This window comes from Cervus canadensis, chromosome 2 (assembly GCF_019320065.1).
Source record: "Cervus canadensis isolate Bull #8, Minnesota chromosome 2, ASM1932006v1, whole genome shotgun sequence".
In the NCBI taxonomy this organism is placed as follows: Eukaryota; Metazoa; Chordata; class Mammalia; order Artiodactyla; family Cervidae; genus Cervus; species Cervus canadensis.
In genome coordinates, this window is record NC_057387.1 from 14121724 (window position 1) to 14141258 (window position 19535).

A 19535-nucleotide genomic window follows, 5' to 3' on the forward strand; every position below is an offset into this window, starting at 1 on the left:
TCCTGGACCAGGGATCAAATTTGTGTCCCCTGCGTTGGCAGGCACATGCTTAACCACTTTTGTTGTCTTTTTAATGTCTGCAGGATCTATGATGGTATCTGTTCTTTTATTCCTGATGCTGTTAATTTATATCTTTCTCTTAATCACTCTATCTAGAAGTTTTTCAAAGAACAAGGTTTTGGTTTCATTAATTTCTCTACTTTTCTGTTTTTTATTTCACTGGTTTTTGCTGTTGTCTACTATTTTATTGTTTCCTTATTTTGGGTTTAATTTGGTCTTTTTCTAGTTTCATAAAGTGGTAGCTTAGGTCACTGATTTGAAACTTTTCTAATACTACTACAGGATGTATCAGTTTTCCTTTTAAACAACAGAAATTTATTTTCTCACAGTTCTGGAGCCTGGGAAGTCCAGTATTAGGTGCTGGTAAATTCAGTTTTCTTGAGAACTTTCTTCTTTTGACAGCTGCCTTCTCGTTATAACTTCACACCACCTTTTCCTTGGTGCATGTGTGTGAGAGAGGGAGTGAGCTTTCTGATATCACTTCTTATAAGGACACTCATCCTGTGGGATCATAGATTCCCACTCATTTAACTTGTGGACTCATTTAACTTTAATTACTTCCTTAGAAGACACATTTCCAAATATAGCCATACTGGGGGTAAGGCTTTCAGAGTATGAGTTTTGTGGGGGACACACACATTCGAATTTTCTGTACAGGATTGGAGACAGGGAAGCCTGGCATGCTGCAGTCCATGAGCTTGTAGAGTCGGACACAACTGAGCGACTGAACTGAACTAAACTGGAGTACTATTCTGTGTTGTTTTAGAACCTGATTTTGTTAAAGTAATTTTTATAGTTACAGAGTACCATAAGGCTTATAATAGTAAAACAAAAATCCACTGGGACTTTTTAGGAGTGTGTTCTTTCATTTTCAAATATTTGAAGACTTTCCAGTTATTTTTTTGTTACTGATTTCTAATTTAATTCCCTTGAATTCACATTGCACTTTGTATGATTTTAGTACTTTTATATTTATTGAGGTTAATTTTGTGGCCCCAATATAATGTTCATTGGTAGCTCCTCCCTATGTATCTGAGAAGAATATGTTTTCTTTTGTTTTGAGATACACTGTTTTATAAATGTCATTAGGTCAAGTTGATTGATAGCACTGTTCAGGTCTTCTCTATTTTTACTGATTTTCTTTTGGTCTATTCTGACAGTTATTGAGAAAGGCATATTGAAGTCTCCAACTTTAATTGTATATTTGTCTATATTTCCTTTCAGTTTTGTCAGTTTTAGCTCTACATGTTTTATTTATTTATATTAATTTTTTTTAAACTTATTTATCATGTTTTGGCCATACCGCATGGCATTTAGGATCTTAGTTCCTGTACCCCCTGCTCTAGAAGTGCAGTCTTAACCACTGGACCACCAGGGAAGTTCCTAGCTCTCATATTTTATTTTTTTAAATTAATTTATTTTAATTGGAGGATAATTACTTAACAGTATTGTGATGATTTTTGCCATACATCAACCAACATGAATCAGTCACAGTTTACATGTGTCCCCCATTCTGAAACCCCCTCCCTCTCCTCCCTCCGCACCCTATCCCTCTGGGTTGTCCCAGAGTACTGGCTTTGGGTGCCCTGCTTCATGCATTGAACTTGCACTGGTCATCTGTTTTACATATGGTAATATACATGTTTCAGTGCTATTCTCTTGAATTATGCCACCCTTACCCTCTCCCACTGAGTCCGAAAGTCTGTTCTTTGTATCTGTGTCTCCTATGCTGCCCTGCATGTAGGATCCTACTATTTTTCTAAGTTCTGTATATATGCTTTAATATACAGTATTTGTCTTTCTTTTTCTCATTTACTTCATTCATTATATATAATAGGCTCCAGTTTCACTCACCTCATTAGGACTGACTCAAATGCATCCCTTTTTATAGCTGAGTAATATTCCATGGTGTGTATATACAACAGCTTCCTTCTCCATTCATCTGCCAGTGGACATCTAGGTTGCTTCCATGTCCTAACTATTGTAAATGATACTGCAGTGAACATTGGGGTACATGTGTCTTTTTCAATTCTGGTTTCCTCTGGGTGTATGCCCAGCAGTGGGATTGTGGGGTCCAATGGCAGTTCTGTTTCCAGTTTTTTAAGGAATCTGGACCGGCTACAATGTCTCCTGCCCCTGGGCGGGTGGATGTGCCAGGGCCCCCAGTGGGGAAGGGCGGGGTTGCCCCCTTGTTCTTCCGCGCCTCCATGGTGGCTCACAGCGCGCTCATGCACCGAGTGTGGGCGGTCGGCCGTCCTGCCGGGGGCGGGGCAGGTCCCGTGGGCCCCTGGCATCGCCTTCCTTACCCCTTCCTCACCTTGTGGGTTTCTGCCGCGGCCACATGGGGTGTGTTGCTCCACACCCCGCGTCCTGCACGCCCGGCCCTTTGTGTTCCCCTAGGGCTTCCCTGATAGCTCAGCTGGTAAAGAAGCTGCCTTCACTGCAGGAGACCCCGGTTGGATTCCTGAGTCGGGAAGATCCACTGCAGAAGGGATAGGATACCCACCTCAGTATTCTTGAACGTCCTTTGTGGCTCATTTGGTAAAGAATCCTTCTGCAATGCGAGAGACCTGGGTTTGATCCCTGGGTTGGGAAGATCTCCTGGAGAAGGGGAAGGCTACCCACTCCAGTATTCTGGCCTGGAGAATTCCATGGGGTCATAGGGAGTCGGATATGACGGAGTGACTTTAACTTCCACTTTCCACACTATTCTCTGTAGTGGCTGTACCAGTTTGCATTCTCACCAACTTTGTAAGATTCCCTTTCTCCACACCCTCTCCAGCATTTATTTTCTGTAGACTTTTTGAAGATGGCCATTCTGACTGTGGCTCAGATCATGAACTATTTATTGCCAAGTTCAGACTTAAATTGAAGAAAAGTGGGGAAAACCATTAGACCATTCAGGTATGACCTAAATCAAATCCCTTATGATTATACAGTGGAAGTGAGAAATAGATTTAAGGGACTAGATCTGATAGAGTGCCTGATGAACTATGGATGGAGGTTTGTGACATTGTTCAGGAGACAGGGATTAAGACCATCCCCAAGAAAAAGAAATGCAAAAAAGCAAAATGGCTGTCTGAGGAGGCCTTACAAATAGCTGTGAAAAGAAGAGACTCGAAAAGCAAAGGAGAAAAGGAAAGATATACCATTTGAATGCACAGTTCCAAAGAATAGCAAGGAGAGATAAGAAAGCCTTCCTCAGTGATCAGTGCAAAGAAATAGAGGAAAACAATAGAATGGGAAAGACTAGAGATCTCTTCAAGAAAATTAGAGATACCAAGGGAACATTTCATGCAAAATGGGCTCAATAAAGGACAGAAATGGAATGGACCTAATAGAAGCAGAAGATATTTAGAAGAGGTGGCAAGAAGACACAGAAGAACTGTACAAAAAAGATCTTCATGATCCAGATACTCACGATGGTGTGATCACTCACCTAGAGCCAGACATCCTGGAATGTGCAGTCAAGTGGGCCTCAGGAAGCTTCACTACGAACAAAGCTAGTGGAGGTGATGGAATTCCAGTTGAGCTATTTCAAATCCTAGAGGATGATGCTGTGAATGTGCTGCACTCAATATGCCAGCAAATTTGGAAAAGTCAGCAGTGGCCACAGGACTGGAAAAGGTCCGTTTTCATTCCAATCCCAAAGAAAGGCAATGCCAAAGAATGCTCAAACTACCACACAATTGCAGTCATCTCACACGCTAGTAAAGTAATGCTCAAAATTCTCCAAGCCAGGCTTCAGCAATACATGAACTGTGAACTTCCAGATGTTCCAGCTGGTTTTAGAAAAGGCAGAGGAATCAGAGATCAAATTGCCAACATCCACTGGATCATAAAAAAAGCAAGAGAATTCCATAAAAACATGAATTTCTGCTTTATTGACTACACCAAAGCCTTTGACTGTGTGGATCACAATAAACTGTGGAAACTTCTGAAAGAGATGGGAATACCTGACCACCTGACCTGCCTCTTGAGAAAGCTGTATGTAGGTCAGGAAACAACAGTTAGAACTGGACATGGAACAGCAGACTGGTTCCAAATAGGAAAAGGAGTACATCAAGGCTGTGTATTGTCACCCTGCTTATTTAACTTATATGCAGAGTACATCATGAGAAATGCTGGGCTGGAAGAAGCACAAGCTGAAATCAAGATTGCTGGGAGAAATATCAATAATCTCACATATGCAGATAACACACCCTTATGGCAGAAAGTGAAGAACTAATGAGCCTCTTGATGAAAGTGAAAGAGGAGTGAAAAAGTTGGCTTAAAGATCATCATTCAGAAAACTAAGATCATGGCATCTGGTCCCATCACTTCATGGGAAATAGATGGGGAAACAGTGGAAATTGGCAGACTTTATTTTTTTGGGCTCCAGAATCACTGCAGATGGTGATTGCAGTCATGAAATTAAAAGACACTTACTCCTTGGAAGGAAAGTTATGACCAACCTAGATAGCATATTAAAAAGCAGAGACATTACTTTGCCAACAAAGGTCAGTCTGGTCAAGGTTATGGTTTTTCCAGTAGTCATGTATGGATATGAGAGTTGGACTATAAAGAAAGCTGAGTGCCGAAGAATTGATGCTTTTGAACTGTGGTGTTGGAGAAGACTCTTGAGAGTCTCTTGGACTGCAAGGAGATCAAACCAGTCCATCCTAAAGGAGATCAGTCCTGGGTGTTCATTGGAAGGATTGATATTGAAGCTGAAACTCCAGTACTTTGACCACCTGATTTGAAGAGCTGACTCATTGGAAAAGACCCTGATGCTGGGAAAGATTGAGGGCAGGAGGAGAAGAGGATGACAGAAGATGAGATGGTTGGATGGCATCACTGACTCAATGGGCATGAGTTTGGGTAAACTCTGGGAGTTGGTGATGGACAGGGAGGCTTGGCGTGCTGTGGTTTTTGGGGTCACAGAGAGTTGGATGTGACTGAGCAACTGCACTGAACTGAACTCATTCTGACTGGCATGAGATGATAACTTCATTGTAGTTTTGATTTGCATTTCTCTAATAATGAGTGAAGTTGAGCATCATTTCATGTGTTTATTAGCCATCTGTAAATCTCTTTTGGAGAAATGTCTGTGCAGTTCTTTCGCCCACTTTTTTATTGGGTTGTTTGTTTTTCCGATATTGAGCTGCATGAGGTGCTTGTATATTTTGGGGATTATTAATTCCCCTGGTGGCTCAGATGGTAAAGCGTCTGTCTACAATGCAGTAGACTCGGGTCCAGTCCCTGGGTTGGGAGGATCTCCTGGAGAAGGAAATGGCAACCCACTCCAGTATTTTGCCTGGTAAGTCCCATAGATGGAGGAACCTGGTGGACTACAGTCCATGGAGTCGCAAAGAGTTGGACCCGACTGTGCGACTTCACTTTCATTTTCACTTTCTTTGTCAGTTTTTCTGTTTGCTGTTATTTTCTCCCATTCTGAAGGCTGTCTTTTCACCTTGGTTATAGTTTCCTTCCTTGTGCAAAAGCTTTAAAGTTTAATTAGGTTCCGTTTATTTATTTTTGTTTTTATTTCTATTACTCTGCAAGGTGGGTCATAGAGGATCTTGCAGTGATTTATGTCAGGGAATGTTCTGCCTGTGTTTTCCTCTAAGAGATTTATAGTTTCTGGTCTTTCATTTAGGTCTTTAATCCATTTTGAGTTTATTTTTGTGTATGGCGTTAGAAAGTGTAATAGTTTCATTGTTTTATATGTAGTTGATCAGTTTTCCCAGCACCACTTGGTGAAGAGACTGTCTTTTCTCCATTGTATATTTTTGTCTCCTTTGTCAAAGATAAGGTGTCCATAGGTGCATGGATTTATCTCTGGAGTTTTTATTTTGTTCTGTTGATCTATATTTCTGTCTTTGTGCCAGTACCATACTTTCTTGATTACTGTAGATTTGTAGTATAGTCTGAAGTCAGGAAGGTTGATTCCTCCAGTTCATTCTTCTTTCTCAAGATTGCTTTGGCTATTTGAGGTCTTTTGTGTTCCATACAATTGTGAAATTATTTGTTCTAGTTCTGTGAAAAATACTGCTGGTAGTTTGATAGGGATTGTGTTGAATCTATAGATTGCTTTGGGTAGTATACTCATTTTCACTGTATTGATTCTTCCAACCCAAGACATGGTGTATTTCTCCATCTATTTGTGTCATCTTTGATTTCTTTCATCAGTGTTTTATAGTTTTTTATATACAAGTCTTTTGTTTCTTTAGGTGAATTTATTCCTAAATATTTTATTCTTTCTGTTGCAATGGTGAATGGGATTGTTTCCTTAATTTCTCTTTCTGATTTTTCATTGTTAGTGTATAGGAATGCAGTGGATTTCTGTGTATTAATTTTATATCCTGCAATTTTACTATATTCATTGATTAGCTCTAGTAATTTTCTGGTGGCATCTTTAGGGTTTTCTATGTAGAGAATCATGTCATTTGCACGCTGAGAGTTTTACTTCTTTTGCAGTCTGGGTTCTTTTTATTTATTTTTCTTCTCTGATTGCTGTGGCTAATCAAAAAACCTCCAGCAAAAAAAAGCCCAGGACCAGATGGCTTCACAGATAGCTCTACTCTTTGGTAGAGTTTGGTGAACTCTACCAAAAATTTAGAGAAGAGCTAACACCTATCCTACTCAAAGTCTTCAAAAAAATTGCAGAAGGAGATCCCCAAACTCATTCTATGAGGCCAACAATACCCTGATACCAAAACCAGACAAAGATGCCACAAAATAAAGAAAACTACAAGCCAGTATCACTGATGAACATAGATACAAAAGTTCTCAATGATATTCTGGCAAATAGAATCCAACAACGTATTAAAAAGACCATGCATTGTATATTATCTATGGTGAAACAGATCACTAGCCCAGGTGGGATGCATGAGACAAGTGCTCGGGCCTGGTGCACTGGGAAGACCCAGAGGAATCGGGTGGAGAGGGAGGTGGGAGGGGGGATCGGGATGGGGAATACATGTAACTCTATGGCTGATTCATATCAATGTATGACAAAACCCACTGAAATGTTGTGAAGTAATTAGCCTCCAACTAATAAAAAAAAAAAATGTTATACATAAAAAAAATAAAAAAATAAAAAAAATTAAAAGACCATGCATTATGACCAAGTGGGCTTTATTCCAGGGATGCAGGGATTCTTCAGTATTCGCAAATCAGTCAATGTGATATACCATGTTAGCAAATTGAAAGATAAAAACCATATGATTACTGAATAGATGCAGAGAAAGCCTTTCACGAAATTCAACACCCATTTATGATAAAAACGCTCCAGAAAGTAGGCATAGAAGGAATATACCTCAACACAATAAAAGCCATATTTGACAAACTCACAACAAACATCCTCAGTGGAGAAAAATTGAAAGCATTTCCTCTAAAATCAGAAACAAGACAAGGGTGCCCACTCTTACCACTACTATTCAATATAGCTTTCATATTTTAAAACTCTGTTTTCATGTACATATGCCTAATAACATACATTGATTGTTTTGGGTGTTTTTTTAGTATGCATTTATTTGGCTGCACCCAAGTCTTAGTTGAGACATGCAGGATCTTTAATTGTGGCATGCGAACTCTGAGTTGCTGCACTGTGGGTTCTAGTTCTCTGACCAGGGACTGAACCCATTCCCTGTATTGGGAGGACAGAGTCTTAGCCATTGGACCACTAGGAAAGTCCCTACATTGATTGGGTTCTGAAGTTAAAGCAAATTAGCATTTCATGGATAAACCTGTTTGGTCATGATGTATTAGATTTTCTAATATACTGAGGTTTTTGTGTCTTTGTTTATGGAAGATATTGGTTTTAATTTTCTTTTCTTTTTCATGTGTTGGTATTAGAATTATGCTGACCTTATAAAATGAGTTGGGAAATTTTTCATCAGTATGTATTCTCTGGAAGAGTTTATAGAAGACTGGTGTTATTTCTTTCTTAAATGTTTTGTAAGAATTAACCAAGAAAGCTAGCTAGACCTGGAGTTTTGTCAAAAGGCTTTTAAGTTTTGGATTAAATTCTTTAATGGTTATAGGATTATTTAGATTTCCTGTTTCTTTTTGTTTCCATTTTGGTAAGTTGTGTTTTTCAAGGAGTTTATACATTTTCTCTGAATTGTCAAATATGTTGATACAAAGTTGTTTGTAATACTCATTTTGGAATGTCTTTAAGATTTTTATTGAGGTCATCTTTTTATTTCTAATTTTAGTGAAGTCCTCTTTTTGTGTCTTATTTTTTTGTTGATAAGTTTGCTGGCAGTTTATCAGTCTTTTTAAAGAACCAACTTTTTTGCTTTCTTTTTAATTTTTTATTTGGAGTATAGTTGATTAACAGTGTTAATTCAGATGTACAACAAACTGATTCAGTTATACATGTACAAGTATATGTTCTTTTTCAAATTCTTCTCCCATTGAGGTTTTTATGCAATATTGAGCAAAGTTCCTTATGCCATACAGTAGGTCTTTGTTGGTTATCTTTTTTTTTTTTTTTGGTCACACTGTGTATAGAATGTGAGATCTTTGTACCCTGACCAGGGATTGAACCTGTGCCCACTGTAGTGGAAGTGTGGAGTCTTAACTACTGGACCACCAAGGAAGACCCTATCCATTAAAACATTTCTTTTTTTTTTTATTTACTTACTTGACTGCACTGGGTCTTAGTTGTGGCATGTGGAATTTTTTTTTTTTTTCAAGTTTTAATTTTATGTTTGAACATAGCAAGTTAACAGTATTGTAGTAGTTTCAGGTGGACAGCAGAGGAGCTCAGCCATACATACACATATATCCATTCTCCTGTGGCGTCTTTGATCTTTGTTGCAGCATGCAGGATCTTTTAGTGTGGCATGTGGCATGTGGTCAGTTCCCTGACCAGGGATTGAACCAGGGCACCCTGCATGGAGAGTGTGAAGTCTTAGTCGCTGAACTGCCAGGGAAGTCCCCATCCATTTAAAACATAGCAATGTGTACATATCAGTCCCAAATTCCCTAACTATACCTCCCCTCCACCTTTCCCCACTGGTAACCATAAGTTCATGTTCATCTGTATTATTTTGTTTTGTTTTAATTGCACATACAAGAAATGTCATAAGATGTTTGTCTTTCTTTGTCTGGTTTGCTTCACTCAGTTTGACACTGTCTAGTTCCACCCTTATTGCTGCAAATGGCATTATTTCATTTTTTTGTAATGGGTGAGTAATATTCCATTGTATGTATGTTCCATATCTTCCTTATTCATTCGTCTGTCATGGACATTTAGGTTGCTTCCATGTCTTGGCTTTTGTAAACAGTGCTGCAATGGAAATTGGGGTGTATGAATCCTTTTGGACCATGTTTCCCTCTGTATATATGCCCAAGAGTGGGATCACATTGGGAGGCAGATTCTTTAACTACCGAGAGAAGTCCAGTTTTGTCTTCTTTTATTTTTCTTTCATATGTTGCTCTATATATTAACAATATACAGTCTTTGAAATTACTATAGTCTATCTTAAATTAGTACTTTTACCACATCAAACAGTGTAAGAACTTTGCAACAATTTTATTCCATATATCTGTTTCTGCCTTTTGTGTTGATACTGTATTTTACTTCTTCATTTGTTTTAAACCCCATGATACTTGTTTTTTTTCTTTTTCGTTGAAGATTTATCTGTTTGTTTTTGGTTGTGCTGGGTCTTCGTTGGTGTGCCGGCTGTTCTCTGGTTATGGCGAGTGGGGACTACTCCACAGTTAGAGTGTGTGGGTTTCTCATTGTGGTGGCTTGTTGAGGGGCACCGACTCTGGGGTCCTCAGGCTTCAGTAGTTGCACTCCCAGGCTCTAGAGCACAGGCTCAATAGTTGTGGCACATGGGTTTGGTTACTCTGAGACATGTGGGATCGTCCCGGACCAGGGATTGAACCTGTATCCCCTGCATTGGCAGTTGGGTTCTCTACCACTGAGTCACCAGGGAAGCTTCTGAAAACCAGTGGGTTTTCACTTTTTATCTCTTTAAGATTGTAGAGTTACTTGAATCTGAGATTTGATATTTTTTCAGTTAAAAAAATCCTTGTCAGTATTTTTAAAATATCATTTCTATCCTCCTTTTCTTCTGGTATTCCAGTTATACATATGTTAGATTTTTTTCACCATGTCCTGTATATATTTGTTTTTCTCTATATTCTTTTCTTTTTTCCTTCATGCATCAGTTTCTGGTGTTCTGTAGTCTAGTTCGCTAGTTCTTTGTTTTACTGTGTCTACTATATTTAATTTTTCATGCCAATTTAGCACTGGATTCTGTGTTTCTGGTGAAACTCTCCATCTTTCCTTTATTTTCTTGAATGTATTAATCATAATTATTTAAAAATCCCTTTTCCTGCATCTGACTCACCCACAGTTCGTTCTTGTTTTTACTGTCACCTGTCACCCTCCTCCACCCCCTGGTGTTTTGGCCTTTTGGTTCTGTTTTTACTATGCTGTAATTTTCAATTGGATAGTGGACAATGTGGCTGAAAAATTCTAGAGGCTTTGGTGTTGTTATCTTTCTCCAGAGATGATTATGTTTTCCTCAAGCAGGCAGCTAATTTTGGAGGGTGAATAAAATTCAGCCTAGTGTTTGTTTTATGCTATATTAAGACTTCTTTGTTTCAACTTTCTACTTAGTTCTAGATGGTGCCCTGTATTTCTAGTGGGTGGCTCCTCTGGGGTTTCATCACTTAGTCCAGTAAGAGTGCTGCCTTCAGCTTGGATTCTCCTTGTGTGATTCCCTTTTCTGAAGGATGACAGCGCCTTAAATCATGTGTGTAGGGGTTGTTATCCAGTGCCTTCAGACGTTGTATATATTTTATTCTGCTTTAATGTGATTTTATAGATTTATATAATTCCACAGTTGTTTTTGGCACGAAGGTTTCATCTGATAAAAAATACATTGTTGTGGCCAGAATCAGAAGTCCTGGCTGTGTGACAGGGCTGTTAAGCAGCTTTTTTCATACACCAGAGCAGCCTTGGTGATGCAGGTATTACAGAACCCACCCATATTTTTATTGAAATCATCCACTTTACAGTACATTTACAGTGTAGATTTACTTTCAATTTATTGCTTACCTCATTAAATCTGCTCCTTAGTGAATACCTTGTTTTTTAGCCACATCCCACCTTTTTCATAAAAGGAAAAACTAGATTTCCTTCTTTATTCTAGTCTGATTTTTATGGAGCAGCTTCCTTTTAAAATTTTTTTAATTTCAGTTTTTTAAAAATTCTTAGAGTCAGTGGTATCCCAGTATTTTAAAAGTAAAATAAAAGGTTAGTTCTGAAACAGAGTAAGAAGTAATTGGATTATCTGTTCTTTCTTGGATTGTCTGTGCAGTGTATTGGAATGTATTAAATTTTCCTTATAGACTCACATTCTCTGTTAAACTCAGCCTTAAAACCAGAAATCAGAGGAGAAATATGTGTGATGTGATTTAGGAGGATAGAGTTGATTGGGATGGTTTTACCCCACATTCATTACTTCGATTTTTGTAAGATAACTGTTCTAAATGGGAGTTACAGTTAACTCCAATGCTTTTTCCATTAAAAAATATTTTCTGTAGTAAATTTTATTATTTCCATTTTAATCCTGTAATAACTTTCTTCTCAGTTCTTTTAATTTGTTTTCTGATTTGTCTTTATTGTATTTTTATTGGGGTTAATAAATGTTTTTCAGTGTGTATTTTAAAGCAGTATTTCTCAAAATGTGGTCTGAAAACCAGTGCTAGTTGAGAACTGTTTGTTACTGGTTTGAAACAAATAATTCATGGAAACAGAGTAAAACTTTAAAAATTTGGCATTCGTAACATTGTAAAAATTGTAACATTTGACAGTATGGCTATATTCTTATTTTATAAAAATATGAGTCTACAGTGGATTCGCCACAGAGAGTTTGAGAAGCACTGTTTTAAAGGATAATGTGATTACTCATCAGCTGTCTATATATAATTTTATAAATTTTTAGCTGCTTCCATTGTAAATTTTCTTTTTTTGGTCTTCTATGAACTTTGGTTACATTTTTTAGGTTAAATTTTGTAGTGAAGATTTTTAGTTATTAGGTTACTTTTTAGCTAATAACATACTTTATTATTTCTAGTATAATAGTAATAGTTTTAACTTGTGTCTTTCAAACTTTTTTCTCCTGAGTTAGTTTTGCAGTTGACAGTGTTACTAAGAACTGATAGGTTATGAATATGAAACTGAATCAAAACTTCCTCAGGTGTCAGAAATCCTTTTCTTGTTCTGCAACTACTGGGCCTTTGTTTAAGTGCTGATGAAATGAGGAGGGAAAGGTGGGTCACAGAAACCAGGAACTGGCTAGATTGGCCTGCATGAGAAAGGATGCAAGAGGGACAGGAAGAGCAAAGAGGAGATTTGAGAGCGGTGAGAGAGAGAGGAGTTTTGGAGTTTATGGAGAAAAGAGATAAATGAGGTGAGAAGAAAGACTTTGGGGAAAAAATACAAAGGTTTTAGAAAGTTTTGTTGTGTATTATGCTACGTGATTCCCCTTTTGCTGCTTTCTCAAATGACCATCAGTAAAGAGCTTTGTCACTTTATCACTTCTGATGCATTCTAGAGTTTTATATTTCTTTTGCATCTATCACTGTGTTGGGATGTACCTCAGGATAGTCCATTTTAGTTTGTTACACAAAAATAAGGTGTGTATGTTTGAATTTTACCTTTCGTGTCTTAAAAATCATTACCAATTTTTTTCTATATTATTAAAAATTCTTTGTAGTCATTTTTAACTTGTCCACTCCACCCCACCCCCCAGGCTCACGTAAAAGGGCCTGAACCCAGTGTTCGGGAGATGTTTCTAACTGACCTTCATGCCAAGGCAGCAACAAAAGCCTCTTGAAAGATGAGGGGGAGGTGGGTGGCATGCATGCATGCATGAAGTCCATTCTCTCCATTCAACATATGGTTATTTTTAATGGCTCAGTTACAGTCCAGTATATGGCTGTACCACTTCACTTAACTGTTCTTTTTTCATACTGCCTGTGCACACAAAAAGTAGTACCTGCCTTTTCAGTAAAGAATGAATAAAAAAAAAAGAATGAATGTTGCTTACTGTCAACCCACAAGCCGCTGTAGCCACAGCACACTCCTCACCCCAAGGGTGTGCGCTGAGGGGAATTCAGGATAGAGAAAAAAGGATATTGGCCGTAGATAATTAAGATGCATAGCTAATAACTCCAGTGAACCGACAACTCTTGCATCTTCCTTTACATAGAAAAGCACTAAAATCATTAACTTGAGATGTCATTTTTTGCAGTTAGCAGTAATCTTTTGATGTTCAATTACATATCTTTTTTTTCCAGCAAAAACTTAAGTATATCCTGGCTTCTCCTTTACCTCTATGGTGCAGCTCCTCAGAACCATCTGAGAGGCTGTCTTCAAGGCTTTAGTCCTCAGTAAGGATAATAAACATAACTTGCAACTTTCAGGTTGTGTGTTTTTCTTCAGTTGGTATTTAGGTGTTTTCCATGTTTTTGCATAAGTAATTGATGTTGAAATAAATAACTTGATTAGTCTTTACATGTGTTGTTTTCAGTTGCTCAGTTGTGTCCAACTCTTTGCGACCCCAGGGACTGCAGCATGCCAGGCTTCCCTGTCCTTCACCATCTCCCAGAGTTTGCTCAATAATTACATATGTAGTTATTTCCTTAAGAAGAATTATTGATAGAATGTTATCAGCATTTACCAAATTCTTCATATATATTCATAAGTGAAGAAGCAGTTGTTTGAAGTTACTAATTTTCATAGAATAAATATTGCCAGAGTGCAGCTTGCAGGTCGTAAAACCTTTTTAAACCAAGAAGATTGTCTTGATGTTAATTTTCTCTAATCCCTTGTTTTATTTCGGTAGTAGACCAAAAAGTTTCAGAGAAATGAGCACCTCATTTTGGTATTGTGTGATAATCTACCTCAAGATTTACGAGAATTCTACAAGCCAGTCTTCAACAGTATGTGAACCACGAACTTGCAGATGTTCAGGCTGGATTTGGAAAAGGCAGAGGAACCAGAGATCAAATTGCCAACATCCGTTGTATCATAAAAAAGCAAGAGAGTTCTAGAAAAACATCTGCTTTATTGACTGCGCCAAAGCTTTTGACTGTATGGATAACAACAAACTATGGGAAATTCTTAAAGAGATGGGAATACTAGACTATTTTACCTGCCTCCTGAGAAATTTGTATGGCGGTCAAGAAGCAACAGTTCGAACTGGACATGGAACAACGGACTGGTTCCAAATGGGGGAAGGAGTATGTCAAGACTAATATTGTCACCCTGCTTATTTAACTTATATGCAGAGTACATCATATGAAATGCTGGGCTGGATGAAGCACAAGCTGGAGTGAAGATTGCTGGGAGAAATATCAATAACCTCAGATATGCAGATGACACACCCTTATGGCAGAAAGTGAAGAAGAAATAAAGAGCCTTTTGATGAAAGTGAAAGAGGAGAGTGAAAAAGTTGGCTTAAAGCTCATCATTCAGAATACTAAGATCATGGCATCCGGTCCCATCACTTCATCATGGCAAATAGATAGGGAAACAATGGAAACAGTGACAGGCTTTATTTTCTTGGTCTCCAAAATCACTGCAGATGGTGACTGCAGCCATGAAATTAAAAGATGCTTTCTCCTTGGAAGAAAAGCTATGACCAACCTAGACAGCATATTAAAAAGCAGAGACATTACTTTGCCAAAAAGGTCCGTCTAGTCAAAGCTGTGATTTTTCCAGTAGTCATGTATGGATGTGAGAGTTGGACCATAAAGAAAGCTGAGCGCTGAAGAATTAATGCTTTTGAACTGTGGTGTTGGAGAAGACTCTTGAGAGTCCCTTGGACTGCAAGGAGATCCAACCAGTCCATCCTAAAGGAGATCAGTCCTGGGTGTTCTTTGGAGGGACTGATGTTGAAACTGAAGCTCCAGTACTTTGGCCACCTGATGTGAAGAGTTGACTCATTGGAAAAGACCCTGATGCTGGGAAAGATTGAAGGCAGGAGGAGAAGGGGATGACAGAGGAGAAGATGGTTGGATGGCGTCACCAACTCGATGGACATGAGTTTCATCAAGCTTTGGGAGTTGGTGATGGACAGGGAAGCCTGGCGTGCTGCAGTCCATGGGGTCGCAAAGAGTTGTGCACGACTGAGCAACTGAACTAAATAATCAAGAGGCTTTTCCTTTTATCTGGTTATATATGTGCTCCTTTCTTGTAGAATAGAGGTACTTCATCTCCTCCCCCCTTTTTATTATGATTCAGAATGGATGTTTTTATTGGTTTACTCCTTGTTTTTCTGTTTTCTAAACTCAGTAATATAATAATAATAATGATAAATTATGTTTATATAATATTTCATGGGTTATAAGGCACTTTGATAGGTATTATTTCACTTAATCTGCATGGCATCACTGATGGGAAGATATCTGTATTTTACAGAAGAAAAAAACTAAGAATCTGTTGCCAAGGTAACCCAGTTAAGTTGTAGATCTGAGACTTAAGCCTTGGATTTCTGATGTATTACCTGGGCAGTATAGAGTAATAATTAAGACAGTTCTAGAGCTAAAGTGCTTGGCCTCGGAACGTGGCTTTGTCATTATTAGCTCTTGGGGAAGTTTCTTAATCTTTCTGCCTCAGTTTCTTCCTCTGTACAGTGGGGAAAAGAATAGTCCCTACCTTGTAAGGTTGTCATGAGGAGTAAGTGAAGTAATGTGTATGAAGTGTGTAGAAGAATGCCTGACCTGATAGGAATATTCAGGGAATGCTGGGTGTTACTACTGTGTTATCACCGCCTCTGCCATTCTCACCACTGTTCCACCATAGGCTTCTTTGGTTTCCAGGACCAGACAGCTGGAAGGTGTTTTTTCTTTCACTGCTGACTTCTTGGGTTGTGTCCTGGGAGCACTTGCCTTGGTATTCTGGTGATGTTCTTGGTTTATTTGCAGAAGAGCATGACAGTGAAGAAAATGAGAAAAGGCGAAAAAAGAAAAAGGGTACCAAGAGGAAAAGAGATGGAAGGGATCAAGAAGAAAGGACTTTGTCTTGTGACCTGAAGCTGGATGACATGCTTGACCGCACCTTAGAGGACGGCGCTAAGCAGCACAACTTGACCGCAGTCAATGTGCGAAACATCCTTCATGTGAGTAGGACCGGGGCAGTAGTGTAATGGGAACACAGCTCTTTCTCAGGAAGCAAGTAGAAATAATTAGGAAGGTTTGCAGTCTTGGTATGTTAATTACTAATTTTATGAGTTCCTGGTGGTAAAATATTCTACATTTCAAGGTAGCTTTCTCTTTGCATTTGGCACAAGTTTGAAATATGAACACACGTGAAAGAGCTTAATTGGGAGGACAAACTGTTCCTCAGCTTCCTTCCACTGATTTGATTGTTTCTTGTTTAGCAGATTCAAAGATAATGGGAGATGATAATGTTCAAGGTGGATTTACTCTTGTGGGTGGATATGTCTGAAAAGATGCCCGGTTAACAGTTTACAGTACTTTGCATTCATAAGCAAATTCTCTTCTTTGCTATGTAGAAGTACAACTGTTTATAAGACTGCTGTTGTTTATTACTGTTTCTCTTAAGCAGATAGTTAACTGGAGAATTTTTTTTTTTATGTGCGCCATTCCTGTTAGTGTCAGCTAACGAGGTTGATGCATTTGCTTACTGCATTGTTGAACGCTGTGTGCTTCTCCAAAATGTGCTTCTTTGCTTTCAGTTGCCTTGCTTTACCCTGATCTGAAGCCGTTTGAGTATCTAGCTCTCATTTATCCTCTACATATATCTAGCAGAGTTATATAGAGATGAGTATTATCTGGATAATACATCTTTGTTTCATAAAGTGAAATTTCCTTTCCCCAGGAAGTAATCACAAATGAACATGTGGTAGCTATGATGAAAGCAGCCATCAGTGAGACGGAAGATATGCCAATGTTTGTGAGTAGTTCTTGTTCTTTGAATGTCATGAGACAGAGCTATCTGTAAATTGGCAAAGTATAGGAAGGAGGTCATTTGGAAGTTTGTAAATAATGTAACAGTTAGGGACAAACTCAGTCACTCCATGATTTTTATTGACTATTTTCTTCTCATTTTCCTTCTTAGGAGCCCAAAATGACACGCTCTAAACTGAAGGAAGTGGTGGAAAAAGGAGTGGTGGGTGTTCTGTTTTTTCTTTGTTGTATATTTAGCTTTGTTAATATTATCTAATTCCAGGTTATTTGTAGGGCAATTATTATGATCTAGGTTTTCCTCCTTAAAGAAATAGTTGTAAAAGGCAAATAGACATGTGGAGATGGAATATATGACATTATTTTTTTTTTTAATTCTTTTTTTTTTCATTTATTTTTATTAGTTGGAGGCTAATTACTTTACAATATTGTAGTGGTTTTGTCATACATTGACATGAATCAGCCATGGATTTACATGTACTCCCCATCCCGAGCACTTCCAAAAAAGCAACTAAAACAAAAATAAACTAATGTCATATTATTGTCATAGTTTATTTTTGTTTTAGTTGCTTTTTTGGAAGTGCTAGGTAGATAACTTTTGGAGTATTTGAAAGCAGTGAGTGAGGACAGTCTTTCTATTTGTGGCGTGAGAGATGTGGCAGAGTGATTAAGGTAGTATATTTCAAATTGCGTTTCAGGGACAGTTTTATCACGACCACCCTAGTATGGGTCCCTCATGAGTGCTTACTGAAAAATGCAGATTTGGGGGCTCACCTCAGACTGAAGAATCGGGACCCATGGGTAGGGCCTGGGAATATGCATTGTTGAATACTAAGGTATGAGAGCCACTTGAAGACTTCTAAAGCATTCTGGTGCAGCAGAGCAAGCTCTTTGATGCTGGGGACTGTGTTTTCTTCTGCTTCACAAGCACGTGTCCGGCTTGTGCTGACCTTTTGTGACAAGGCAGGAGGTAGTCCTGAGGGAGTCCATTCTGTCTCTGATAGTAAGGAAGATTTGCCTCCTGGACCCAAAATACCTATTGTAGTTTTTGTCTGTCTGTCTGATTCTGTTCCTTGCAGCCCTGTAGAGGAAATATCTGCTCCTCTTTCATATAACCTTTCCTTTAGTTGAAGAATACTAGTATATCTTCTTAAAACATTCTTTTCTTGCTAGATGTCCCCCAATTAAAAAAAAATTTTTTTTTTGGCCATGTTTGCACAGCACATAGGATCTTAGTTACCTAACCAGAGATCGAACCTGAGGCCTCTGCATTGGAAGGTGGATTCTTAACCACTGGACCACAAAGGGAAGTCTCATGCATTGGCTTTTTTTGAGAATCACATCATATATATATATATATATATATCTGTATAATTGACTAACTCTGGTTGCATAAAGTGAAATTTCATCTTTGGGAAAGTACAAATGAACATGTGGTAGCTATGATGAAAGCAGCCATCAGTGATACAGAAGTTGTATGAAGTCTGCCTGACATAGAATATAATTAACATTAATTCCATATTTGACTTGGGAAAAAAAAACCCAAGGATATCCAAATCAGGCTTTAGATTATGTTTACCACCCATGTATATTTGCATAGAAGGTGGACATCCCAAGACTGTGGTTTATGTGGGGAGCAAGGTTTAAAGTCCCATTTCTCTTGCTTTTTAATGCTTAATAGACTGACTGCTTCCTGATGGATTTGGCAGTAGGGAAATCTGTTGGTTTAAAAACAAACATGATTGCCTGGGAAATCCCATGGATAGAGGAGCCTGGAGGGCTACAGTCCATGGGGTCACAAAGAGTTGGACATAACCTAGCAACTAAACAACATAAACAAGACTCTGATTTTAAAACTCTTGACTGTAGGCATCCAGTCTAAAAAATCTTTATGCAAGTGTCCTAGGAATCAGGTATAAGAATGTGTATTGAAGCATTTTTTGAAATAATAATAAATTAGAAACAACATAATTGTACATAAATGAAGAAATTGTTGAGTTAGTACATGTCAGTTCTTACCATGCAATACTCTGCAGCAAATAAAAACAGGTTTATAGTGTGGACATGAAAATATTTGTAAGACAAAGTGCTATGGAAAACAAGTTGCATGATAATATTAACAATAATTGCAGTCTCCTATTTACATACATATGGTTTTACATACATATGGAACCTGTTTACATATGTATGGCGTATGTGTGTCTGTGCGTGTCTAGAAAAACATTTGTAATAATGCATATCAAGCTGTTGATGGTTTCCTTTGCCCAAGGCACTAGGATTGGAAGAGGAGGAATGAAAAAAGGGCTTTATATTATTTACTCCATTTACTTCTAGGTTATTTGGTCTTTTTATAATCATGTTTTTGTGGATGACAAGTAATTTTCTTTATCACAGAAAACTTGGAAAATGCAAATATATGATCTCTAATACTGAAAAAAAAAAAAAACAAAAAACATGAGACCATCTATGGACTTGAATCACATTACTCCCTTCACCCTATATTGGGCCTACACAGAGCTAGCTGAATAGCT

At 38.1% G+C, this 19535-nt stretch overlaps 1 protein-coding gene across 5 annotated transcripts in view; it reads left to right on the forward strand.

Moving 5' to 3' along the window:
- GON4L (gon-4 like) overlaps window positions 1–19535 on the forward strand; it is an 88740-nt gene that overhangs the window by 14813 nt on the left and 54392 nt on the right. For all 5 annotated transcript variants that reach the window (XM_043454220.1, XM_043454244.1, XM_043454247.1 and 2 more), the window contains exons 4-6: window positions 16003–16196; window positions 16919–16993; window positions 17159–17209. In XM_043454220.1, coding sequence (XP_043310155.1) covers window positions 16003–16196; window positions 16919–16993; window positions 17159–17209 — 320 coding nt within the window. The remainder of the gene's footprint in view (window positions 1–16002; window positions 16197–16918; window positions 16994–17158; window positions 17210–19535) is intronic.